The following is a 27,998-nucleotide window of genomic DNA, read 5'->3' on the forward strand; positions in this document are numbered from 1 at the left end:
ACACACACACACACACACACATACTCACAGACTTATAACCTTTAAAATTTAAATTTGTTGGCCTTTTTAAATTTATTTACTATCATATCAAATCAGGATTCATTTAGTAGCAAGTAGCAACCTAGTACTTCAGTGTTTTTGACCTATTGAACACGTGCATGGACTAAAACACATTTTTGTATTCATACAATTACAGGAGCAGTTCATTGAGATGTGTAAGACTCTCTACAACATGTTCAGTGAAGATCCCATGGAGCAGGAGCTGTACCACGGCATTGCCACGGTGGCGAGTCTCCTGCTGCGCATCGGAGAAGTGGGCAAGAAATTCACCAACAACGGCAACAAGAAAACCGAAGCCCAGCTGCCCTCAGCAGTCGACGCTCTGCAGCCGGAGAGGGAGGACTCGTCCGGGGAGGGAGGATCAGGACAGTCCCTGGTCTCCAAGGCCCTGGCAGAGGCGCAGCTAGAGACGCCACCTCCAACAGCGCCTGGCTCCGACGAAGAGGCCAAAGACGACACATCTGTTTCGTCTTACTCTGTAGTGAGCGCCGGTTCGCTGCAGTGCGAGGACATCGCCGACGACACGGTACTGATTGGCTGCATGAGCGGAGACGCGGTGGATCGGAGGCGGGGCAGCGCGCCAGATGCCGATTGGTCAATCTCATTCGAGCAGGTTTTAGCATCATTCCTGACAGAAACATCGCTGGTCGACTACTTTGAGAAAAAACACGACATCCAGAGCAAAATAATGGCATGCAAGTCACTGAGAGTCGTGGAGAGACAGACAAGTACGTCGAGCGATCACGATTTCTCTCTGAATGCACACTGACACGCTCATTAAAACATGCATGAACACATAAACACACGCATACAAATGCAAAACAAGCATATGTGTATGTATGTCCGGTTACTCTCTATAGGAGTTTGATACTTCTGTGTCATAGTCAAACAAATAGTGTTTAAAATCCATCTCAGCAGCTTTCTATACAAGTAACCTCTGGAGTTTTAGATGTAATGACCATGTTTCACCCTAGTATCTGGTTTTTGATGGGTTGAATGTGTCAACTAGCAGGTCTGGAATAGAGGATTATGGGATACGTAAATCTAAATATATCTGTTTATTAAACTGCTTCGGCTCATACAGATCAACAAATGAAACTTCACACTAAAAATATTTGATTTGCACACTCGTCCCAGGTTAAAATATCCCGCACTAAAAGTGTACGTCACTAATGCTTTCTTGCACGTGTGCTATAGCTGGATATATTCTGTGTACTTAGCAGTAAGAAGTGTCCTTTCGGTGAAGAGTCCACCTCAGATTCACTTTAACCCCTCAGATGGAAACAGTTGTTCACTCTTAGCTTTGGTTTAAAGCCGTGATAAAAATCAGCTTTACTGTTTCTAAGTAGGTCATTGCCTTACTGATCAGACGTGTAAAGTTGGTCGAGGATGGCTTTGAATGTGTTTGTTGCGGTATTTTGTGAGGAAAGCGCCATCGTTATGTTCTATCAGATGTTTGGTTGCCGGAAACTACACAAGCGGTACAGTGCTGGCTTATCTTCGTCATCCAAAATGTAATGTGAGATGCAGTAAAAAATGTAGCCGATTAATTTAGCACTATAATGGCCTTTACCACGTAAAGCAGGAATTGTTTGTCTTTCGTTCTCCAAAAATTTTTTATTTTATTTTTTTTGCTGTCAGGCCAGAGTAAGCAAGTACAATCACTGGGCTTCATTCATAAAAAAACTCAAGCAGAGCGAATTAGTGTAAATTACTTGTAAAGGCATTTGAATTTAGTCGCTTTGAAATAAATGAAACATTCATAAATTGGATTGAATGCACAATGCAAACAACATTTGTAAACGCGTTAAATTGTTGCTTTGAATTAAAAAATGCATATTAAATTCTATTAACATAAATTGATACATTTGAATGGACAAAAAACATTCTTATAAATAACAGTATTAAATTAATTTAAAAAATATCTTAATGTTTGCTTATTTTTATGTACATTTATGCACTGAATTAAAATTCAAGAAATCATTATGTAATTAAATGGAAAATTATGTAAATTATTGAATTTAATTCAGTGCATCAATTTGCACTAATTTACTGTTTTGCATTAAAATAAAACATTCAGCATTGTTGCATTGAAAAAAATCACATCTGTGAAATTATATTTACAAAAATTGATGTTTGAATTTAGTCAAACCATTCTTATATAAATCATAGCATTAAATTATAAGATCTTTGCATATTTTTTTTTTGCAAAACAAGCAAAAAAAAAAAAAAAAATATATATATAAATAAAATTATATAATTTCTTTTTTTTTTGCTTGTTTTATAAATGAGGCCCTGTTACGTTTATTTTGTAACATTTCCGTTTCTTAGTCGCCGTGTTTCCTTTTTATTAAATTAAGACGGAGAAAACTTGGTAACCTTTACTGTGGAGAAACTCTCAGCCATAACATGATGTTCTAGAATGTTAAAAAGAACTGTAGGCCTGTATATTGAGATAAATACTGAACCTGTTGTTTTATGGACAGACTTGGCCTTTTCATTCTGATCTTTAATCACATGACTGAAAGAGTCTGGACGCCTGCATTTAATCAGATGTAGTTGAGCTTCTTAGCCTGTAAATAGTTGCATATCACATTACAATATCAGAAGTTTTAACGTCAAATCATTTGCAGTGATCGCTCTTGTTTGTTTACAGTCATGTATCGCTCTGCTTTTGTTTGACCTGTCACCTGTAATTCGTTTCTATTCTATATTTGTGATTTTTAACAGTTGCTTTTGTACTAAGTAAACTAGCTTTAAATTAAACCTGTTCGGGTTCCTGAAAGGCTTCAGTATTAATTTTCAGATGTTTAAAGAGCTTTAACATGTGATTTAAATGGGGCAGAATTTAAAAGGCAACATTTGAACCAGTAGAAATGAGAGATTTTAAATCAGCGATGCAGCATTAAAATATCTAAAAATGTTTTAAAATTGGACAGGTTGATTTAAAACATCAGTTCATCTCTGCTATGAAACGCACTTGTCATTTGAATCTGAATGTGAATGAATCTCCCGCTCCTGCCACGTGACCTCTGTCTAACTGTGAAAATAACTGGCTTCACTTCACTGTGTTTCTAATTAACCCTGTTAATTAATGCACAAACTAACACTGTTTCCACTTTCATCCTGCACTTTGCAAACGGAGTGAATCTTTACTTGTTATTCTCTTGCTGGAGAATTTCTATTTCTGTAGGCTTCTGTCTGTGACCTGCAGTTATTACCTGATGTCCACTCATTTAAAAGTTGTTTTAAAACTTATTGTCATGAAACCAGTATTGTGTAATATTATGTAATAAAAATCAAGTTATGGAAATTCTGAGTGTATGTAGTCATTTCATGCACATTGTCCAAAGTGCGACAAACCTTGTAACTGTGGTCATGACTGAAAGAAATGTGCCAAGAAACCTCTTCCAAAATAAAGCACTGATGACTTTTATTATGTAATGAACAAAACAAAATGACTCAGTGAAATGTGGCATTAGTATCTGTTAAATTTATGTATTAAAAAGTCATTTAAAAAAAGATAATAGAAAATGTAATCATTATAGAAAAATAATAATACTAAAAATGTTTGTATTAAACACTCTTAAAAGAATAGTTCACCCAAAAGTGAAAATATACTAACCTTCAGGCCATCTGATTTGGAGAAATGTAGCATTACATCACTTGCTCAGCAATGGATCCTCTGCAGTGAATGGGTGCCGTCAGAATGAGAGTCCAAACAGCTGATAAAAACATCACAATAATCCACACCACTCCAGTCCATCAATTAATGTCTTGTGAAGTGAAAAGCTGTGTTTGTAAATAAAAACAATCAAGACATTTTTAACTTAAATCTGTTGAGTCCTCTATCCTCAACCTTGCTTTCTTGAGTGAAAAAGTTGTCTCGTCTGAATCAGGAGAGAAATCTGCACAGATCAAGCACAGTTTACAAGAGAAAATAGTCCAAAACAGTTCTCAACAAATATATGGGTGGATTTTGATGTGCGAGGACAACAAGGAGTGATGGACCTTTTCACTGGATTTATTATTATTATTATTATTATGGATTATGGGCTGGAAGCCAGTTAAAACGTGTTAATGATGTATTTGTTTCTTACAAACATTCAGCATTTCACTTCACAATATATTAATTGATGGACTGGAGTCACGTGGATTACTTGTGGATTATTGTGACGTTTTTATCAGCTGTTTGGACTCTGACGGCACCCATTCACTGCAGAGGATCCATTGGTGAGCGACTGATGTAATGACAAATCTTTTCCCATCAAGAAACAAATTCATCTACATCTTGGATGGCCAGAGGATGAGTACATTTCAGGCAATTTTTAATTATGGGGTGAACTATTCCTTTAAAAATAGCAAGTTTAAATATATATCAAAAAAGCTGCCTACAGATGCGTGTATTTACAGTAAGCGCTAGAAGAGCAATGCAGCTGAAATGAAAAGCGATGAAGTGTCTGTGTGAAACCTCAAATGTTTGTGACATGATTGTGAAAGTAGTTTAACTTGCAGCACTGGAGAGACAGCAAGTGTTTCCATCAGATCCATGCATGCAAAATTCAAGTTGTAAGAATGTGGTATGTGAGAATAATTATTTGAGTTGTGTGTGAAATGTTAAATTGCAATATAATTTATGTTTATGAAAAAAAGACCTTTTAATGCTGTTTTTTTCCATGCACCAATTTAGCTGTGACCGATCTCATAATTCTGTCCTTCAAACCTCTGCTGTCTGTTCGGCTCGTGTTATAAGACCGCCATTGCTCTGTAATCTGGTTGAAAAATCACAGGTTGTTGGCTTGTATGATCTGCTGTAGGATGCTGTCTACATCATTCGTGTCGTAGCTGATTCCCTGCATATCCAGGTTCGGTAGGATGGAAGTCAATAATGCAACCACATTTTGTCGGATAGACCGCAACCTCTCCAGCGTCACACTGCTGTCAGGAAAGAACGACAGAGACATGTTCATATTTGTGTATGTATGTGTGTGTGTGTGTGTATATAAATATATATATATATATATATATATATATATATATATATATATATAACACACGGTAGCATTTATTTAGACATTTACATGATTAAAAATACTGTGAAATATTATTACAATTAATTTATTCCTGTGATTCCAAAAATTAATCCAGTCTTCAGTGTCACATGATCCTGCAGAAATTATTCTAATTTGCTGATTTGCTGCTCAAGAAAGATTTCAGATTATTATCAATGTTTTTTTTGTTTGTTTGTTTTTTTTTTTTTTTTGTGGAAAACATGAAAAACAGCATTTGAATTTGAATATATATATATTATATAGAGATATTATACAAGTCACTAGTGACATTAGCAATATTATACATCAGTGTCCCTTTTGATCAATTTAATGCCTCCTTGCTGTAAAAAATATCCTTCAAAAAAACCTTTATATCTATGTATAATATACAAAAGATATATAGATGTATAAAACCAAATATTTAATAAGAAACATGTAAGAAAAATTACAATAAAAAAATAATAAAAATGTAAATGAATATGACTTCTTTTGGGCTATTTTGTCCAGCTCTTAAAATACACAACTATCACTTTTGATTAATTTAATTACCGTAATACTTGCTACAAAGCAATTAAAACTTAATACAAAATAATGTATACTTGCTGAATAAAAGTATTCATTTCTTTAAAAAAACATCTATTTATATATTGATATATAAACTACATATATCATTTATATATAAATAGATATATGTATTAAAATATATTTAAAATTAAATATTGTTTAAAAAAAAAATTAAAACAAGATATGACTCAGTCATACACACCTATTGTACGTGTGGTTGGGTGTGTTGGTGCCCTGGTCTCTCCTGTCTTCAGTGTCTCTCTCTGTCTGTCTCACTCCGTTCAGCAGTTGGTCTCTCTCTGTTCTCAGCTCGTTCAGATCAGTTAGCAGTGTCTGGTTCTCACTCTGGAGTTTGGCTAATGTCTTGCTCCAGTACAGCTCATCTCTCGGACTCGTTTCTGCCTCCTGCTGGATGGGGGACGAACTGGACGGAAGTCTGTTGGCCTGTTCCTCTGATTTCTACAGATTGAAGGGATTTAAAATGATTAGTTTATTAAATGTTGTGTGAAATTGATTAATTATGGTGTCACTCTGATTAAAAACTACTACTAATGATTGACCAAACAAATCAGGTTTCTCACATGACAAATCAATAACTCAAATTTATGAACAAATTAATAGTTAATAATAAATTATACAACTATTATATCTAAGCAATATGCACTATATATCAAATCTCAACTGCTTGACTGTTATGTTGTCAAAAATGTAAACTATATTATTGCCCAAACAATATAATAAAAGATGGATATATAGTACATCCTACTTTATCTGCATACAAATAATCAGCAGTACATACAGAATATATATACAAATTATGGTTGCTTAATTGTTTATATTGTCAGAATATATATCTATATTATCGCAAAGCTCTATTTATAAAGTTGAATATATCTCACTATTGGATATATATATATACAGTGAGGAAAATAAGTATTTGAACACCCTGCCATTTTGCAAGTTCTCCCACTTAGAAATCATGGAGGGGTCTGAAATTGTCATCGTAGGTGCATGTCCACTGTGAGAGACATAATCTAAAAAAAAAAATCCAGAAATCACAATGTATGATTTTTTAACTATTTATTTGTATGATACAGCTGCAAATAAGTATTTGAACACCTGAGAAAATCAATGTTAATATTTGGTACAGTAGCCTTTGTTTGCAATTACAGAGGTCAAACGTTTCCTGTAGTTTTTCACCAGGTTTGCACACACTGCAGGAGGGATTTTGGCCCACTCCTCCACACAGATCTTCTCTAGATCAGTCAGGTTTCTGGCCTGTCGCTGAGAAACACAGAGTTTGAGCTCCCTCCAAAGATTCTCTATTGGGTTTAGGTCTGGAGACTGGCTCGGCCACGCCAGAACCTTGATATGCTTCTTACAGAGCCACTCCTTGGTTATCCTGGCTGTGTGCTTGGTCATTGTCATGTTGGAAGACCCAGCCTCGACCCATCTTCAATGCTCTAACTGAGGGAAGGAGATTGTTCCCCAAAATCTCGCAATACATGGCCCCGGTCATCCTCTCCTTAATACAGTGCAGTCGCCCTGTCCCATGTGCAGAAAAACACCCCAAAGCATGATGCTACCACCCCATGCTTCACAGTAGGGATGGTGTTCTTGGGATGGTATTCATCATTCTTCTTCCTCCAAACACGTTTAGTGGAATTATGACCAAAAGTTCTATTTTGGTCTCATCTGACCACATGACTTTCTCCCATGACTCCTCTGGATCATCCAAATGGTCATTGGCAAACTTAAGTCGGGCCTGGACATGTGCTGGTTTAAGCAGGGGAACCTTCCGTGCCATGCATGATTTCAAACCATGACGTCTTAGTGTATTACCAACAGTAACCTTGGAAACGGTGGTCCCAGCTCTTTTCAGGTCATTGACCAGCTCCTCCCGTGTAGTTCTGGGCTGATTTCTCACCTTTCTTAGGATCATTGAGACCCCACGAGGTGAGATCTTGCATGGAGCCCCAGTCCGAGGGAGATTGACAGTCATGTTTAGCTTCTTCCATTTTCTAATGATTGCTCCAACATTGGACCTTTTTTCACCAAGCTGCTTGGCAATTTCCCCGTAGCCCTTTCCAGCCTTGTGGAGGTGTACAATTTTGTCTCTAGTGTCTTTGGACAGCTCTTTGGTCTTGGCCATGTTAGTAGTTGGATTCTTACTGATTGTATGGGGTGGACAGGTGTCTTTATGCAGCTAACGACCTCAAACAGGTGCATCTAATTTAGGATAATAAATGTAGTGGAGGTGGACATTTGAAAGGCAGACTAACAGGTCTTTGAGGGTCAGAATTCTAGCTGATAGACAGGTGTTCAAATACTTATTTGCAGCTGTATCATACAAATAAATAGTTAAAAAATCATACATTGTGATTTCTGGATTTTTTTTTAGATTATGTCTCTCACAGTGGACATGCACCTCGATGACAATTTCAGACCCTCCATGATTTAAGTGGGAGAACTTGCAAAATAGCAGGGTGTTCAAATACTTATTTTCCTCACTGTATATATATATATATATATATATATATTGGATATATATATATATATGGTCTGTCTGAATACTCGATTCTGATTGGCTGGTAGGTGTTGATTAAATTCGTTTAACCGCACAGATAGTTCCAGGTCAGTTTAATCACGTTCTATATTAATGCGCTTCCTATAAACATTGGTAACCAAATGCTGCATTCCAATTCGCCTACTTATACTATGCCCTAAAAGTATGTACTCTTTTTGTGAAGAAAAAGTACATACTTTTGAGTATGTAGCAGAATAGTAGGCAGGCTTTGGGACATACTACTTCGTCATAACTGCCTCTTTAACGGACATTCTGTTGCTTAGTTACGTGCATCCTGTCACTGTTTAAACTGCCCTGTTAATCATCTTATCACAGTTAACATCATCCACATTTCGTTTAATTTGATTTCCTACCCTACTGGAGAGAAATAAAGCAGCACATCGCGGGTCTTTCACGCCGAGAACTCTGCTAATGTGTTTGCATAATGATGCATTTAAAAGTTAATGACCAAACGTATCATTATAAAAGTTCACAGTGTTGCTGCAGATGAAATATAACGTGGATAACATTAAATTAATATTTTTTAATCAGGTTAGACATTGATTATTTATCACTCAAATCACTTTCTCTACCTGTGTCTGTTGGTCTCGCATATCCGCCATGTTTGTAGTTTTTTAACACGTTTTGTGCGTGTTTGTGATCGATTCCTCGTCCGCCGCGCAATGTGTTGTGGGCAATATTAGCCGTTAGAGTGTACATCGATCTGTACTTCGAATTCTAACCGGAAGTAGTAGACCATCCAGGAATCTTTGGCATACTTTTTTAAACATACTGTGATTTGGGACATACTAATTAGGGCCCAAGCCAGAATGGCGCAGGCCCTATTGTTTTCCAAAGGATTATTATTATTTATTTATTTATTTTTTATTTTTTTCAACCTTCCGGGGGTTTTTGGGGGCCTTAACGTGCTCAAAAACACACGCGTTGGAATCCGCGGCCATTAGGACGCCGCCCAGGCTGGGACCCGGGCGTGGCACAGGGGCTCTACGGCTCCCCCTAGAAAACAGTCAGAAATCTTGATGGCTAGCTCACACATACTTGCACGTATTCATATGAAACTCGGTACACATGTAGATCTCATTGAGCCGAACAAATTTCACGCTCTATGTCATAGGCTCCGCCCAACAGGAAGTCGGCTATTCAAGGTTGTTTGAAAAGCACATGCTCTGGAATTTGATATACTCCTCTGAGGAATTCCAATCGATTGCCACCAAACTCGGTGATCTCAAGACATTGGGGATGCTAAATTGCGGAGGGATGTTTGATATCTCGAATGGTTTGCCCGTGGCGAGGCGATGAATTATGGCGAAAAATGAGAGACACGAAATGTCTAATAACATCCACATACATTGTCTGATTTTGATCAAACTTCAGGGATTTGTTCGTTGTACGATGCCGATCGAACAGATGTGACTATTATGAGATAAAGTTATAGCGCCACCAACTGGCAGCAGGAAATGTGTCATTTTCAAAATGCTTTGAATTCAGCATCTTATTTTTACCCGATTTGCTTCAAACTTTATCAGAATAATGACAAAACACGGCCGATGTAAAACTGTGAAGGGAATGTTGATATCTAAAATATTGTTGCCATAGTAATATGTCAAAGTTGAACGTTTTTTTTTGTTGATTTTGAAGTTGATTTTGAGGCAGATAACATGTTTAGAATTCCATGAAACTCAATACACATATCCGTATTAATGATAGTTAGACACCGGAAAAAGCTCATAAATGGGCGTGGAAGAGGCACTCTATAGCGCCACCTTTTGTCAAAAGTGGGGGGGTTAGTTTTAGCTACAGACGCCAAACTCGGTACATAAATTGTTCTTATTAAGCCGGACAACTTTCTAATTGACAGTCATTAGCTACGACCAACAGGAAGTCGGCTATTTTTATTTTAATCTTTGTTTTTTGAGAGAACAGGCCGTAAATAAATTCATACTCCTCCAAGCAGAAACAAGTAGTTCACACCAAACTTTGTCAACATGATGCCAATGTACTGAAGATTTTAAATTGTGGACGGATTTAGGATATCTCGAACGGTGTGGTAATGGTGATTTATTAAAGTAACAGTAAAAAAAATAGCAGTAATTTTCTCATATCTTTAAAGTGCAGTTTCCAAACACTTCAAAACTTTTTACATAAATATAACAAATCATTCTGAGAAAATCTGCTTAGTTTCAAAAATGTATCTTGCTCAGGGGTCACAAAACAATTAAAACTATCACTGAAATTGGTTTAAAGGTGAAGAGTGTAATACCAAGGATAACCACCAGATGGAGGCATGACCTTAATTTTCAAGAGTTGGCTGAGCTGCCTGTATGTCTCTCAGAATGAAAAATAATGCATAGAATCAGCTGAAGTGTTCTGTACTGTCAGTATTCTTATATATATATATATATATATATATATATATATATATATATATATATATATATAATCATATACTTTTTAAATAGTTATAAAATATAAAAATATTGGTAACAATTTACTTTAAGGTCTCGTTGGTTAACATAAGTTATTACATTAATTAACATGAACTAAAAGGTTATTTATTAATCTTATTTAATTTTAGTTAATACTAACATTAAAAATATTAATTTTATGTTAATTCACAGAACATAAACTAATGTTAAGATACAACTTTAAATTTTAATGTATGAATACATTTTTAACTTAACATTAATTAACATGAATAAATATTATATAATTATTGTTCATGTTAACTAGTATAGTTCAAGAACATAATTTTTAACATTAGTTAATTCAAAACTAACAAACTAAGCTTGAACAACATATGTTTTACTATATTTTTGTGTTAGTAAAAAATTCTTTATGTTAGTTCATGTTACTGTAACTGATGTACATTAACAAGAAATTAATTAAAAATGTAGTAGTCAATTTTGAACATATCATTAACCAAGATTAATAAATGCTATAAAATTATTGTTCATGCTAACTTAATGTTAACTTAAATAATGTTAAAAAATAAAAACTTATTGAAAAGTGTTACAAAAGATTTACATTGTTCTTTATGTGTGAGTTTGTATGTGTGAGAAAGAGAGAATAGAGAGAGACTAACATTAATAAAAGCTATATAATTATTGTTCATATTAATTAATATAGTTAATGTTAATAACTGAAACCTTATTGAAAGTGTTACCAAAATTTTATATATTGTTGCGTGTATGTGTGTGTGTCTCTCAATGTCTTGATAGTTTTGATTAACCCTTTCATTGCTGTATCTCTCAAAATCAGACTGCCAGAAGGTTACTGTAATGCATGTGCCCGCTGGGCACAGTTTTCCTGATGCCACCGGCGTGGCGATTGCACTGACGGCTTGGGCCCGCCATCGCTGCTTGCAGCTATATTTCTATTTTCGAATACTATTTAGGACGGATAGTATGTGAATTGGGACGCAGCAATAGTAACATACAGTTACAGTTGAATAGTAATACAGAGGAAAATAACTGTCATTTTTATCGTTCCGGTCAAATATTGCAGCGCAAATATTATTAACATCTTTAATATGTGAATGCTGGGAAATGACCATGGTATAAACGGGATAATCAACGGCTAGCTGTGCATTAAACGATTTGAATGCACCTCCGCTGCACGTTGGGTGGTTCTTCGCCTCCACGTCGTGCATTCAAATCGTTTAATAATACATTTTATAAATAAACATAATGAGATATACACTTGTTATGGCTTAAAGCAAGGATTTAGAAGAAACGTTATTTGCAAAAACGCAAAGTTGCTTAATATAGCGCCACCTTGTGGACGATCTTCAGAAAAATTGTTGCACATGCTAATTTTCTCAAGATGAACAAATACATTAATATTCATAACAGTCAGCCACTGAAATTTGATTGGCTGCTGGCATCCTTACCTGACAAACAGAAAGTTCCTCCCTCCTAGACTCATTTGACATTGGGTTCAATCTTTCTGCATTTTGGTCACATGACACCGAATCACCCGTGGTGACATCAGAAGGCCCACCCCCTTCCACCTCTGTCACCATGGCAACCTCTGGCTCACGGATGCCCAGGATTCTTTTCAGCCGCTTGGCTTCCCGCTCCAGCTGAGCGAGTCTCTGAGCAAGTGCCACGCGGTCCGAACCGTCTGCCGGTAACGGTGACACCGGCTGAAATCCCGGCCGGCTGAGAGGAGTGACAACCACTGTCTGAGTCATGGTTGTGGAGGTATGTGGTGAGAGCGGGTGAGGGGGGATTCTGGGCTGATCTTTGGGCATCTGCGGCCCCTGAGATGTCTGGGGCTCAACGGGGCCCTCGTATACAGAGGCTTCTGGCTGAATAGTGTCCTCCTGAGCCACCGTATCCACTGCTGGTGATGTGCTGCTGTTTGTCTCTGATCCTTCCTGTGTTTTGTCCGTTGTTTCTGTCTCTCCCTCAGATGGGACTTCTGGAGCTTCAGCATGGTTTGGGGACTCATTGACCTTTTCAATGTCTGAACTTGTTTCTTTCCTTTTTTTTCTAAAAAATAAGTGAGCTTAGTTAGTTAAAAGTTAGATTGATGATTTCCTACGCGGGACCCGCTAAAGTATAAAGGCAGTTTTAGATTTTCATGGATAAAGACCCAGTTATTGTAAAAAAAAACAATCTTCAGAATTTGTGTAAAATATTATCTGCAAATGATTTACTTTTATAAGTTATTCATTCAAATAAATTCATTAATTTGATTTACTTTTGATATTTTTACACTTTTTTTCTCTCTTCTTTTTAAAAAAAAAAATGACATTACAACAGTAAAAATATGTCAAATGATATTTTCTATACAATTTATATAAAAAAAATATATTAAAAGCTTCCTGAATAATAACATATCTGGTTTAAAGTCGAAAATTTGAAGTTTTCTCTATCACCCACTTACAGTGGGGGAAAAAATTATTTGATCCCCTGCTGATTTTGTACGTTTGCCCACTGACAAAGAAATGATCAGTCTATAATTTTAATGGTAGGTTTATTTGAACAGTGAGAGACAGAATAACAACAAAAAAATCTGTGGAGGGAGCGGAAGGTTTGAGTTGCCAAATGTCAGCCTCGAAACCCTGATGACTTGGAGAGGATCAGCAAAGAGGTGTGGGACAAAATCCCTCCTGAGATGTGTGCAAACCTGGTGGTCAACTACAAGAAACATCTGACCTCTGTGATTGCCAACAAGGGTTTTGCCACCAAGTACTAAGTCATGTTTTGCGAAGGGGTCAAATACTTATTTGACTCATTAAAATGCAAATCAATTTATAACTTTTTTGAAATGCGTTTTTTTTGTTATTCTGTGTCTCACTGTTCAAATAAACCTACCATTAAAATTATAGACTGATCATTTCTTTGTCACTGGACAAACGTACAAAATCAGTAGGGGATCAAATAATTTTTTCCCCCACTATAAATACTGTACTGTTTGTCACTACCACAGTAACACAACAATGTTTGTTAAATGCACTGCAATGCATCAACCAAGGATTTGCATATGTATTTGTGTACTTGCTTCCTTCCTAATGACGAGCGACTGCAAAAGTAATTCTTTAATGTGTGTAAATTGCCGAATTGTGTATCTGTCAGACCTCGGGGAGGGTGAAGACTCTTCTTCTGTGACAACAAAACTGACTCCATCCTCAGCTGTATCTTGTGTATCTGTTGTCATGGTAATGGTGACCTCATCCTGTTTGCTTACTGATGCAGGTTCAGATAGTCCTCGACAGAGAGGACGCACTGGGCTTGTACTCATCTACAACACACACACACACACACACACACACATTATAGTCTGAACACGTATTATACTTATTATAGTCTGAAGTGAGATCAATGTGTCAAAACCAAAATGAGAAGTGGTATTTCACATTTATATACGTAATTTCTATAAATGTCTCTGTATGGCCACATAACTGCAGCCTCTGTATGGCCACATAACTGCAGCCTCTGTATGGCCACATGACTGCAGCCATTAGAACCAACTACTAAAATATAGTTTCTTATATAAAAATACTCCCCCATAAAACAGAGAGATTTTTTTTCTAGATGCATTAACTATAAATGATCCACTAAGGACAGCCTGATTGTAGTTTAAGAAATACTGCAGTTGCCCAAATACTGACACACACACCAAACTATTTATGTTTGCATAGGCAAAGCTCTCACATTCATACTTGTACGCATTATTTGTCATGTCTGCCACATGCAAAAGAAGACGGCCGCATGCAGACCAACAGAAAACATTTATACAGACCAAACACACACAACTGAGTCAACAAGCCCCACAGAGAGTGTGATCACACCCTGACACTCGTGAGAATCAGAAACCCAAGTTCCTGTCCTGAGAAAAGAGTACTTCCTCATCTGACACACAAACAGACGTGAATACCTCCAGAGATCTTCCTCTTCTCTTGATGGAGGCATGTTCCCTGCACACAACAAAACACACATTAACACCGCATGCATTCATACTCGAATTTCAGGTATCTGAATAATCTTTGGAGTTCATTTTACAAGAATTTTCTATTTCAGTCTTTCTGCTTAAAAGTTGCTGTTAAATTCAATGTTTTACTTGCTGTTTTTTGTAATAATTTGTGAAATTTACAATGTTTTTTGCAGTGCGGAGACAATTTTACTGTCTTAACTGTTTTTTGAGTGTTTTTTCATAGCTGGGTGTTGAGACTTCAGCATTTTCCTCCGTATCCTCCGGTAACAAACAGCTCCTACACAACAAAAACACAAGAATAAATAAGACGCGCTTTGCAATAATACTATGCAATAAACACATTTCAGCGAATTTTGCATTTCAGCCATCCAGTTATCTTTTCCCTTATGGTTATTGTCTATTTTTAAGCCAGTTATGTGTTAAGGCCTCAACTCTGTGCAGTCTTATTGAAAAATAAGTAAAGAAAAGCAGTGTGTTCGGAATGGAATACTAGTGTACTGCATTACTACATACTGTGTACTATGCTTTCACATGACCTCACTATGTTTATCACATGATCTAATCAAGCTGCATGTTAATACAGCAAGCAAATCCAGTAGCATTTTTTAATGTCACATTCTGGTAAATCGGGTCATCTGGATACTTCATTCACACAGAAAACTTGCTTAATGCACACAGTATACATACTGTAGTGCATATATAATATGTGTAGCATACTAGTACTGCATTCTGAACATACCTGTTTAATTTAAGGTAATCTAACAGGCATAGACTCACTGTAAGCGTGGTATTGGGTGAATGCTGCATCTGAACGGATCAGGAATGCTTCCAGCAAACAGGTGAGTGCTGATTCCTCTCCATTTCAAACACTCTTCACACTGAATCCACATCACATCCCTTCGGACACAAGAAAGCCATTAATACACCAGCTCAACTTGTTGTGTGTGGAGTTTTTTTTATATTTTGTAGTGCTGTCAAATCTGTCATCCAAAATAAAAGTTTGTGTTCTAATGCTGTCAAATCGAATAATCGCATCCAAAAATAAAAGTTTGCGTTCTTATGCTGTCAAACCGATTAATCGCAATTAATTGCATCCAAAATAAAAATTTGTGTTCTAATGCTGTCAAACCGATTAATTGCATCCAAAATAAAAGTTTGTGTTCTAATGCTGCCAAATCGAATAATCGCATCCAAAAATAAAAGTTTGCGTTCTTATGCTGGCAAACCGATTAATCGCAATTAATTGCATCCAAAAAAAAGAAGCAAAAAAAAGAAGAGAAAGTGTTCTAATGCTGTCAAACCGATTAATTGCATCCAAAATAAGTTTGTGTTCTTATGCTGTCAAATCGAATAATCCCATCCAAAAATAAAAGTTTGCGTTCTTATGCTGTCAAACCGATTAATCACAATTAGTGATGGGGGCTCAAGGTGGCAGGTGGTATAGACTGTCGCAGTAAAGACGTACAGTATATTTATAGGTCAAAACCCAGAAATGAACATTTTAGCTCTTCTAGTTCTGTTGTCCTGAAGTCAATGGATTTTTGGTTAAATGCCTGAAATAGGTCAGGGGTTAACACAAGCTTCAGATATTAATATGTTTTATTGTACGACATAAAACACATCAGTGATTTTTAAGGGTTTTACTTGAAAGGTGGTTGCAAACAAATGGCTAATGGCATTACTACTTTCAATTTTTTTTAAATACTATTTTCTATATATTTTTGGCCGTTTTTTTCCCTATCTTTGAAAAAATATATTTTCAAAATTTGAATATATATTTAAATAATTTATCAAGGAAAATACATTCATAACTTTTGTTGTCTGTAACATGTGCGTAACATTTGAATAAAACTAAGTAATGAATAAAACCCCAACTGTATGACTGGAAATGTATTTTTTTGCCCCTGAAAAACATTTTGAAATATAATTTTGGTATATTAAGGTTGAAACTAAATATATTTTCATTTCAAATAAAAATATATATTTCATTGAGCCTCACCGTTTACAACATATATAGCATATATATAAAATATGTTTTGGCCAGAAAAGAAACTGCCATATGGGTGTGTTAATAATCACACTCTTGCAAACTATTCAAACTCAAACTTTCATTGAAAGACTAAAAGAGTTGAAGGAATATTAATGCTGGAGGCATATAAGTCATGCGACTGTGGCATAGTTCACTTATAGTCTATGTTTAACTTTTTACTTCTACCGATTTTATTTAGGCCTTGAAATTTATAAAAGCTTTTAACGAAAACTATCCATGTTTTCTGATGTTACATTGTTGCAAAGCTAACAAAACAAAGCCTCAGTTTTGTTTTCATGTGATCCATCATGTGTGTTGTGTGTTTTAGTTGTTGCATGGTTTGCTCGCAGACACCACAGACATGAGCCATGCTACTACTTTAGCTGTGTGATTAACAGTTTCACATTTCTCAGCGCCGCCCACATGTATTTAAGAGCTCAACTCGACCTCTGCTATCACAAGACTCTTTTTTGTGTGTGTGTTTTCTGTGATGCACATACGTGCGAGGTTTGTGGTCTAACAGACAAATCGTCCGTTTTTAGTTAGTTCAAGTTAGGTTGCACCATCTTTCATTTTTTACCCACAAACCCATGGTAGTATTCTGGCCATCTGACTAACATATCACCAACAGAGCAAAGCAGGTACCACAACACTGTTGTAAGAAAAGTTTTGGAGGAAAACAATCATACACTTCTTCCTCTTCCTCCTCTTCCTCTTCCTCTTCACCATCCTCTTCCTCTGTTTCCTCAGTATCTCCTTCTTGGCTTTTCCTCTCCAAGGCTTGAAACGCTCTCTCTTTTGCTTTCTTTTCCTTCTTTTCACGCCAGTAATCATTCAGTTTAAGACCAAGAGCAGCTAGTGTGAGTCTATTAGAAAAGCAGCAAAAAAAAGTTAAAAATGGAAATAATACATAAAATCATATAGGTATTTAAATTAATGTATATAAAATTTATATATATTTCAAAATTTTATATGCATTTACAGTAAATTATATAATCACTGTACAAAAATAAAACGTATATATATATATATATATATATATATATATATATATATATGTACAAATGTTTTCAAAAAAATGTAATGTTTATAAAACCTTTACATATATGTATTTTTTTTTACATGTATGCATATTAATATATTATAGTGTTCTACATTTCATATAATGTGTATATATATATATATATATATTATGCAAACAAAAACTTTTATTTTGGATGCGATTAATTGCGATTAATCATTTGACAGCACTAGTATATATATATATATATATATATATATATATATATATATATATAATTAATGTATATATAATATTTTAAGGTTGATCACAAAATATTTTATAAAAAATATATCAAATTATTATTAAATAATTAAAATTTAAAAAAATAATTAAAACATAAAAATGTACTGACATTTCTTTGACTTGTATTGTTAACTCTGGATTTAAACCCATTATTTGTGATCAGCTGTACAACAAAATATTCAGTTTCACCAAAGATTGTTTCTCTGTGGCAGTAGATTTGAATTTAGCGTCTGTTTGGCATTCAAATGAGTTGCTATTGGAGCTGCTGCTGTAGCGCTCCAGGTTAAAGTTTTTGGTGAGTTCCTGAAATGCACCTGTACTCTTTGGTGTACTCAAAATCCTGCTTGTTATGAGCAGGCTTGAGGAAGTTACACTCAATCACTCCGATGACCCCGACCCCTGACCTTTGACCTGACGACTGAAGGAGAGAGATGGGATGTGAAACACGATGATACTTGATCCAAATGCACAGTTATTGTTTACATCATCTGGAGTAAGTTATAACCAGGCCCAAACAGAACCTATTATAGTTTTCTGCATTTTATGTGCTGATTTTGTGTAGATTTCGGTGGAATAGATAACAGTAACATGAAATACATGTGCAGATTATGTGTGGACCTGTTTATATCTCAGTTCTCCTCATGAATGGATCCAGTACCTTGATTTGGCAGCCAACTTTCTCATGGGCCTTTATCAGTCTGTTTTTATGGTACATCATAATTCCATAGTGCTCCTTATTTTTCCGGTTGAATCCAAAAGTTATCTTCACTCTCTCATTCTGAGAGTCATGTTTAAAGAAAACATTCTTGAGTCAAAACGAGTTTGATTATGGGAAAAAAACATAGTAATAATTAATTGTAATCAGTTATTTAAAAAAAAAAAACACATTAAATAATTGTTACTTAAAACATTTCACATTTTCATTAATTAACATTTCACATTTTCATTCAGTTTAACCGAATGTACTTGAATAACTAAAACTAAAACTGAAATAAATTTGAATGAAAAAAAGATTAAAAAAAAAAAACACACACATACATAATTACTACCATTTTAACTAAATGGAAAAATATAACAAAAATGAATTAAAAATGCATATTAAAAAAAAAAAAAAAAAAAACAAATATGACAAAACCAGAAAATATATAAATAAAAACTCAGGTTTTGAGGCAAGTGGAAGGATACGATGAACTGGGGTTTATAGACATCATTCTCGTTCATGGACAGACTCTTGGCAATCAGCTTAGTCTGAACTTTCTTCTGTCTCAAAATGATTTGAATCCTGGGCTTCAGGTAAAGGATACTGAGATACGCCTGGAATGGCAGACAGAAATTACATTTGTGTTGGTGTTATTTTTCCTGTTAATTCTCAACTTTTTTCCATTTAATTCAAGGGCACATATCAAACTGTCCTTGACTGAGATAAAATATATTCAAAAGTTCCTCCCCGGACCTTAAAATAGCATTTATAGAAAACAAGCTGCAAAAATCTCCAGTAACATTTAGACATTAGTATTTGGCATACAGTATCTCACAGAAGTGAGTACACCCCTCACATTTTTGTAAATATTTTATTGTATCTTTTTCATGTGACAACACTGAAGAAATGACACTTTGCTACAATGTAAAGTAGTGAGTGTACAGCTTGTATAACAGTGTAAATTTGTTGTCCCCTCAAAATATTTCAACACACAGCTAATGGCTCATTAGTTAATTAGTTAATGTCTAAACCGCTGGCCACAAAAGTGAGTACACCCCTAAGTGAAAATGTCCAAATTGGGCCCAAAGTGTCAATATTATGTGTGACCACCATTATTTTCCAGCACTGCCTTAACCCTCTTGGGCATGGAGTTCACCAGAGCTTAACAGGTTGCTGCTGGAGTCTTCTTCCACTCCTCCATGACGACATCACGGAGCTGGTGGATGTTAGAGACCTTGCGCTCCTCCACCTTCCGTTTGAGGATGCCCCACAGATGCTCAATAGAGTTTAGGTCTGGAGACATGCTTGGCCAGTCCATCACCTTTACCCTCAGCTTCTTTAGCAAGGCAGTCGTCGTCTTGGAGGTGTGTTTGGGAGAATACTGCTCTGCGGCCCAGTCTCCGAAGGGAGGGGATCATGCTCTGCTTCAGTATGTCACAGTACATGTTGGCATTCATGGTTCCCTCAATGAACTGTAGCTCCCCAGTGCCGGCAGCACTCATGCAGCCCCAGACCATGACACACCCACCACCATGCTTGACTGTAGGCAAGACACACTTGTCTTTGTATTCCTCACCTGGTTGCCGCCACACACGCTTGACACCATCTGAACCAAATAAGTTTATCTTGGTCTCATCAGACCACAGGACATGGTTCCAATAATCCATGTACTTAGTCTGTTTGTCTTCAGCAAACTGTTTGCGGGCTTTCTTGTGCATCATCTTTAGAAGAGGCTTCCTTCTGGGACGACAGCCATGCAGACCAATTTGATGCAGTGTGCAGCGTATGGTCTGAGCACTGACAGGCTGACCCCCACCCCTTCAACCTCTGCAGCAATGCTGGCAGCACTCATACGTCTATTTCCCAAACACAACCTCTGGATATGACGCTGAGCACGTGCACTCAACTTCTTTGGTTGACCATGGCGCAGCCTGTTCTGAGTGGAACCTGTCCTATTAAACCGCTGTATGGTCTTGGCCACCGTGCTGCAGCTCAGTTTCAGGGTCTCAGCAATCTTCTTATAGCCTACACCATCCTTATTTATAGCAACAATTCTTTGTTCCAGATCCTCAGAGAGTTCTTTGCCATGTTGAACTTCCAGTGACCAATATGAGAGAGTGAGAGTGATAACACCAAATTTAACACACCTGCTCCCCAGTCACACCTGAGACCTTGTAACACTAACGAGTCACATGACACCGGGGAGAGAAAATGGCTAATTGGGCCCAATTTGGACATTTTCACTCAGAGGTGTACTCACTTTTGTGGCCAGCGATTTAGACATTAATGGCTGTGTGTTGAGTTATTTTGAGGGGACAGCAAATTTACACTGTTATACAAGCTGTACACTCGCTAGTTTACATTGTAGCAAAGTGTAATTTCTTCAGTGTTGTCACACGAAAAGATATAATAAAATATTTACAAAAATGTGAGGGGTGTACTCACTTCTGTGAGATACTGTACATATGATGTGTACATATACATATAATGACAAATCCCACAAACACGCTTTTTCGCTCTTCCGGTTCCATCGTCCTGAATTCAATGGGTTTTTGAACAAGTTTTTGGTTAAACGCCTGAAACGCAATGTCACCAAACAGGTACAGCGGTTGTACAGCCTCATTGTGTTTACAGTCACACTCTTTCAAACTATTCTAACTCAAAATGTTTAAGTAAAGTCTTAAAGAGTTAACGATGGTGACACTGAAGTCATGTGACCGTGGTATAGTTCACTTATAGCCTATGTTTAGCTTTTTAATTCCGGCGATTGTATTTAGTCTTCAAAATTCATAAAAGTTGTGTTAATTTGGGAAGAATATCATGATGAATCATAAACTATTGTTAGCCTCAGAGCTTATTTTCTGCAATAATCCAAAAGTCAATGGAAAAATTCTACTGGGGTTTTGTTGAGGAATGAGGCTGATGCTAATATAATATATATATATATATATATATATATATATATATATATATATATATATATATATATATAGACACACAGTTTTACATTTAGAAAAATAACATTTTGTACCTCAGTGGAAGAAGTAAATAATAAAAAAGTCTATGATTTGAAGACTGTATCTCTGACCGTTTTGGATCTTTATCTATGCACCACAAAGTTACTTTGGAGTCTCAAATTCACCAGTTCACAATGTAGCACTGTATTATAATTCTCTCAGCTCCACCTAAAATTCACACACACACACACACACACACAGCCGCACACGCATACATATTTGCATTCACACTGTAAAACAACCACAGGCTATAAATATCAGGAAGTTTCTCGCTCTGCTGGCCGTCTCTCTCTCTGTCTTTCTCTCTCACTCACTCTGAGAGAAAACTCCATCTCAGGGACACTGTTACTGTCTCTGCGGTGCTTGTAATAATCTCTCCTCCATTTTCCCTGCATCTCCTCCGATTGGATCTCCGGGAGACGGATGTCCTCCACATCCGTGTCAAAGTCAAACTCTGGCTTTCCATCTTTATTTCTGTGAGAGAAGATTGTAAAAATTTGATTTAAAGACAAAAATGATTTAAAATCATTCAGTATTTTTGCATTCAATTTAGAAAAAGAAATATCTTTGAATAAATTGGAAAAAAACTAGAAAAAAACATTAAAATATCAAGTCACCCACTCAATATTTTTAGCATTATTTTTCAATGCTTATTTGTTTGTTTTTATCAATTTGTATTTGTATTTGTATTTGTATCAATTGTATTTGTTATTCTTTCTGTTATTCAAAAGAGTTATGCTGATTACATTTGCACTTATGTACATTCTAGGATTTGGCTGACACTTTTTTTATCCTAAGTGATTTGCATTAAAAAAAAAAAAACTTTATCAGTTTCACATAAAACATACTTGCATATTGCATTTAATCTATCAAGGAAGTGGCTAATAAACATACATCACAAAATCTACCATTCAAACCAAAAAAATATCCATCAAATAAAGTGACACTGTAAAAGTCCTGGGCCCGTATTCTTAAAGATTCTAAGAATCCTCTCAGAGAGCTCCTAATTTAGCTTAAAATTTTCTAACTAGGAGTCTTAGTTTAAAAGTGATTCAGGACCAATCTGAGAGTAACTCTGAGCGAGGAAAAGTCAAAAACTTTTATCTCAGTGAGGAGGCGGGGCTGACCCCATTGCTAGCGATGCCACAGTCTTTTGAAGACTGTGATTGGTTGGTTGTCCAAGAAGGAAATAAAATAGCGCTTTTAAGAGTAGGGTTTATTGTAAGCCTTCACTTTGAAATTACAGGTGTAATTTTTCCTGTTTTACTGTACTCTCTCTCTCTCTCTCTCTCTCTCTCACACACACATTATATATGTATATATATTTTTTATTTTTCTATTTACCATACTGTCATGTTTAACGTATTTTATAGGAAATGAACAGCGACACAATGAGGTTCTGAAAGTGCTGTAACAGACCCAAATCATCGCTTCAGCAGAGTTGCATTTTTCCAGTTGCCAAATATGTTAATGTAGTGATTAAGTCCATTTCTGGCGCTATGGCATTTCTGTGTGGTGTTGGAGATGTTAGCATGTCTCTATAAGATCGGTCACAAACATGATCCCTGCACGATCTAATGTGTAGCGTCTTATTAACTCACTGTCATGCATTGTGTGCAACACATCTCTTCTCCCTCTTCATGTTTAATCCATTTTATCCACAGCTAAAGAAACTCTTAAGACTCTTAAAAGTCCTCGTTCATACTCCTAACAATTTTGGACCTTAAGACCTCTTTTAAGGGTTAAGATGCTTTCTGAATTACTTTTTTCTTTACTAGGATCAAACACCCACATTTCTAAGAATTTTCTTAGAATTTTGTTACTAGGAGCAACTCTTAGCGCTAAGATTTTTCATGAATACGGGCCCTGATATCTATGGAAGCATGAGATAAAAAGGCTGCAACTTTTTATCTGACAATTCAGACTTTATTTCTTGCATTTCTGAGAAACAAGTCAGAATTGTGAGATATAAACTCTGAATTTTGAGGTATAAACTTTCAAAGAAGATTTCATATTTGTGAAATATAAACTTATAATAGCAAGATATAAGAAATTTACATCTCACAGTTCTGTTTTTTTTTTTTTTTTTTTGTAATTGCGAGTTATCTCACAATTCTGACACTTTTCCTCATGATTCTGAGTTTATATCTTGCAATTCTGACTTTTTTTTCTCCGAATATTGAGACAGAAGTCTGAATTGTGAGATATAAACTCAGAGTTGCAAGAAAAAAGTCCAAACTGTAAAATAAAAAGTTTCCTTTATTTATTTCTTATTCGATAATGGGAATTGACTTCCATAGGTATCTGAGATAAAAGCTTGTAAATGTACTCAAAAATACAAGTAAACACAGAAATATGATTAGAAAATAGCCAGTTGCATATCTGATTGCTTAAATATGCTATTTTTTAGAGCTGAGAGAATCACATGCTTTAGGGTGATTAAAATGACTTGATTTGTTAAACTAAGCAGTTCAGGGTTATATTCAAAACAAACACAAATCAGGAGTGTGTTGTTACGACAGAGTCAGTACACTCACCTGCATGCAACATGTAAATCACATGCAAATTAATTATGACACTGAACATAATGGTTCTCCTGTCTGCATTTGTTCTGTAACGTCATTTTTCACTACGACTGACCGCATCCATGCAACTCTGGCAAAGTTGTTTGAAAACTACCAGATGACCAGTGTTGGGCACGTTACTTTAAAAAAGTAATTAGTTATAGTTACTAGGTACTTCTCACAAATAGTAACTGAGTTAGTAACTGAGTTACATCATTATAAAAGTAACTAATTACCAGGGAAAGTAACTATTGCGTTACTTTTTAAAAAATGTTCAAATGTCAAATAACTTTGGATGCCCCCAATATTAAATATGTTAAATTAATGAAATGGACACCAAAAAGAATAAATTATTATTATAAAACATTCTACATTAATCTACACTATTTATCTACTGACACTTAGTACCAGTCAGTCAAGCATTATAATATAATATTATGATAATTTAATATTATATGACGATAGAACTTTAGTAATTAGAATAACCAAGTGAAGGCATATTTGTCATCAATATAAAACGCCCTAAGGATCAATGAGCTGCTGGGTTCATGAATATTAATCACGTTGTCTGCGTTCGCTCGAATTGATTTGCTGAAATCAAAACAAGGACGATAATAGGTGAGCGCCAGCCAATGAAATTGTCGTTTGCGCATTAGTTCCGCCCACTACCAGAGAAACCGGCAGTTCTTAAAAGCTAAAGAATTCCAAAGGAACTCCGTTATTTTGACAGGAAAATGCAACAAAGAATATAGTTTACATGTAGCGCGTCAATTCTGCATGTTATGAAAGACTCTCTTGCTCTGCATCTTTCTTTGCGTGCGTGTATGTGAGAGAAAGCGACGGCGAGTCGTGCGCCTTCACACTAGAGTTTATGGTACGTCAAATACAGCTACACTGCGCATCCATTCAGTTGAACTGAAAAATTAAATTCTAATAATATAATATAGTAACGCCACATTTTATTGTCAGTAACGGTAACGGCGTTGTAACGGAGGAAACAGTAATTCGTTTGATTACTCGTTACTGAAAAAAATAACGCCGATAGTAACGCCGTTTATTTATAACGCCGTTATTCCCATCACTGCAGATGACAAACCTGCGGATATTCCAGATGAGTATCTTGGTTCCTTTTTTCCCCTGAATGGAGTCCAACTGCTCTTGTAACTCAGGGATGCTCTGGAAGAGAGAATATTTCAGGATGGCTCTCAGACTCGCCTCTGAATCCTCTGTTACCACCAGCGTCTGTGAGGCAGGAGTTAAAGGCAATGTTTTGTCCCACTGAGACATCCGTTTACAGTATATATGCATAGAGTGCATGCATATGCATGCAAAACAAATACATGCATCTTATTTTTTTCTGTATGTATATAGTCTATGCATATAGTCTACTTGTCTACAATATGTATGCAAAGAGTACATGCACATGCATGCAAAACAAATGCATGCATCTTATTTTTTCTGTTGTGTATTTGACTCCCACTAATTTTCAAACTGTTCAAAATACTGATTAAACTATTAATTTTTTCTTGGAATGTGGTGAATATTCCTTATTTGTGGTCAAGAATGTGCATGCAAAGTTTTGTCACATAGATGTGTTTTGAAAAATTGTTAGGACTTTTAGTCCAACACTAAAATATCAAGTTCATGAGAACTTACGAAATTCAAGATTCAAAGTTTACTCGAAATTGAGAATCGCCTTCTGAATCATCCAAGGAAAATATTACATTTCTCACCTATTTTATATTTTGTAGTCTCTGACAAGTTAGAATAGACATTTTCTGTTTTAATATGAATATTTTGTGTTTTTCAGTCATTTTTGTCAAATTGTATGCAAACCAACGTGAGTTAGTTTGACCCCAAACACAAAAGCTTTTCAACACAACTGGAGTTTTAATCAAACAGAAAAATGTTCAAGTCTTGAGTTGAAAGACCCGTATTTCTACTGAACAGAAGGATATTGGTCTGTTGGTTGAACGGGGCGATGGGTACGATCACAGCCTGAGCTTTAATAGCCTGTAAGAAGCTTTGAGACAACATGCCCACGCTCTGACAGCCACCATTTTTTGTGAAGATCAGAGCATCGCGGCCAAGACGCATTGAACCTGACTTAAACCCATTTCCGTATACGCCGATGGGCTGATGACTGCTTTTACTGGAGCCTTTCTCTGTGAATCCAAAGCTGTAAAGAAAATGAGAGATTTGTCTTCACAAATTGTCTCTCCTCAACAAGACTTGAGGCATCATTCATGTCTGTTTCCACACACCTGAGCATTTTGTGCAGTTTGTTGGGCGTCATACCGCTCCCGTTGTCCATAAAACTGAGGCACAGCTGTTCTCTGACCGTCACAACATCAATCCAGATGTTCTTGGCTGTGACTCCTGGGTCAGATGCATTATCTACACATACAGAGAAATGTATATAATTTGAGTGCAACTGCAAACTGTACATGCACAACATGATTGCTTTTTGCAGCACTTTCTGTTTTGTCTCAAACTGCAAGCCATTGTAAAAAGGCAGATCTCTAAATATAACCTATAACCTACAACCTAAAACAGACACACGAGCCGTTTAACAGGATGTCAAGAGGAAACTGCAGAAATATTAAGACGGATTTTGTTAAACCTCAAATCTTAATCATTAAGCGATCAAAAGCAAGGTTTAGAAATATTTCCACCATCATCTCAAAGTTTTGAACGCAGTTTCCTGTCTCTAACGGTACTGAGATCCGATCCTGAAAGCTTTATATATTTCCATCAGCCTTTACCATAAACCATCTATCTATCCTAGCAGAGAAACCGCAGGTGTATTTCATCACGTTTCACAAACACAAGCGACACGATGCTTTCATTAGTCTTCATTTGAACACATTCTGTAGTGTTAGTAACGTTGAACCCATCAAACTTTTTTTAGATAAAAGCTTTGCTTGTAAAGTGTTCGTTTATCTTTACATTAAATCCTTTTTGCATTTTATGCATTTGCTTTTATCCAAACTAGCCCAAATAAAAATGCATTCACTGGGATGCACCCATAAGTGTTGCTCCATGCGGTATTTTATTATCAAATGCAATGACATTCAGACATTTTACGTGCTCAGATACTATCCACTATGCATTAAATCCAAAACCCAACTTTACCGCGCAGAATGCATTGTGCGTGCTGACATTATGCCATTAATTATCATTAAAGCATCTGTAAGGTACTGTATTTTGCCTGAAAAGAGCTGCAACAGGTGCGCAAGTGATGTGCGTATTTATTGTCTATGAGATTCGCGGAAGTTAAAACCGAAAGTATAGCCAGTTCCTGACAAAACCTGAGATTTTCCTCCGAATAGATGAATGCATTTGTGTTTTGCTCACCGATGAGTTCCGCGACCGCACTGAAGGGCCATGTGTGACTGGTGGAGTTGCTCTCCAGGTACGACGGGCTCATCTATAAAAACAACATTACGCAATATAATCATCGTAAAGTACATCGTGGAGCGTGAGAAAAGACTTTAGAGAAGATAAGAAAGAGTACACACAGAGCTCAGCCGGATCCCGTGTTCGCTCAGTCTCGCCATCATGAGGGTTAAAACACACGTCAGATGAAAAGAGATGCAGATGGTTCATTCTTCCTCCTTCAGTGTCTGTGTGTGTGTTTGTGTGTCTGCGTGTGTGTCTGTGTCTGTGTGTGAGGGGA

General features: G+C 36.2%; 2 protein-coding genes across 4 annotated transcripts in view; one reads left to right on the top strand and one right to left on the bottom strand.

Moving 5' to 3' along the window:
- LOC131553097 (TBC1 domain family member 9B) overlaps nt 1-4,264 on the top strand; it is a 30,316-nt gene extending 26,052 nt beyond the window's left edge. For all 3 annotated transcript variants that reach the window (XM_058797483.1, XM_058797486.1, XM_058797485.1), the window contains one exon: nt 197-4,264. In XM_058797483.1, coding sequence (XP_058653466.1) covers nt 197-829 — 633 coding nt within the window. In that variant the 3' untranslated portion in view covers nt 830-4,264. The remainder of the gene's footprint in view (nt 1-196) is intronic.
- zgc:152774 (uncharacterized protein LOC553526 homolog) lies at nt 3,469-27,998 on the bottom strand. The gene is made up of 17 exons (XM_058797487.1): nt 27,841-27,998; nt 27,677-27,749; nt 26,584-26,716; nt 26,277-26,498; nt 25,416-25,562; nt 22,070-22,229; nt 19,224-19,352; nt 18,697-18,816; nt 18,353-18,456; nt 17,422-17,598; nt 15,481-15,600; nt 14,903-14,980; nt 14,647-14,686; nt 13,847-14,010; nt 12,152-12,755; nt 5,878-6,134; nt 3,469-4,998 (listed from the first exon to the last, which is right to left on the bottom strand). The coding sequence occupies exons 1-17, from the start codon at nt 27,880-27,882 to the stop codon at nt 4,845-4,847; spliced, it is 2,724 nt and encodes a 907-aa protein (XP_058653470.1). The 5' UTR covers nt 27,883-27,998; the 3' UTR covers nt 3,469-4,844.

Source organism: Onychostoma macrolepis, chromosome 14 (genome assembly GCF_012432095.1).
Source record: "Onychostoma macrolepis isolate SWU-2019 chromosome 14, ASM1243209v1, whole genome shotgun sequence".
In the NCBI taxonomy this organism is placed as follows: domain Eukaryota; kingdom Metazoa; phylum Chordata; class Actinopteri; order Cypriniformes; family Cyprinidae; genus Onychostoma; species Onychostoma macrolepis.

Coding starts and splice junctions, on each gene's coding strand:
- zgc:152774 (XM_058797487.1), bottom strand. CDS start 27,882: ATGATGGCGAGACTGAGCGAACACGGGATCCGGCTGAGCTCT. Junction 17,599..18,352: donor GAGTACACCAAAGAGTACAG/GTGCATTTCAGG, acceptor CTTTTCTAATAG/ACTCACACTAGCTGCTCTTG. Junction 12,756..13,846: donor GAGTCTTCACCCTCCCCGAG/GTCTGACAGATA, acceptor CTTATTTTTTAG/AAAAAAAAGGAAAGAAACAA.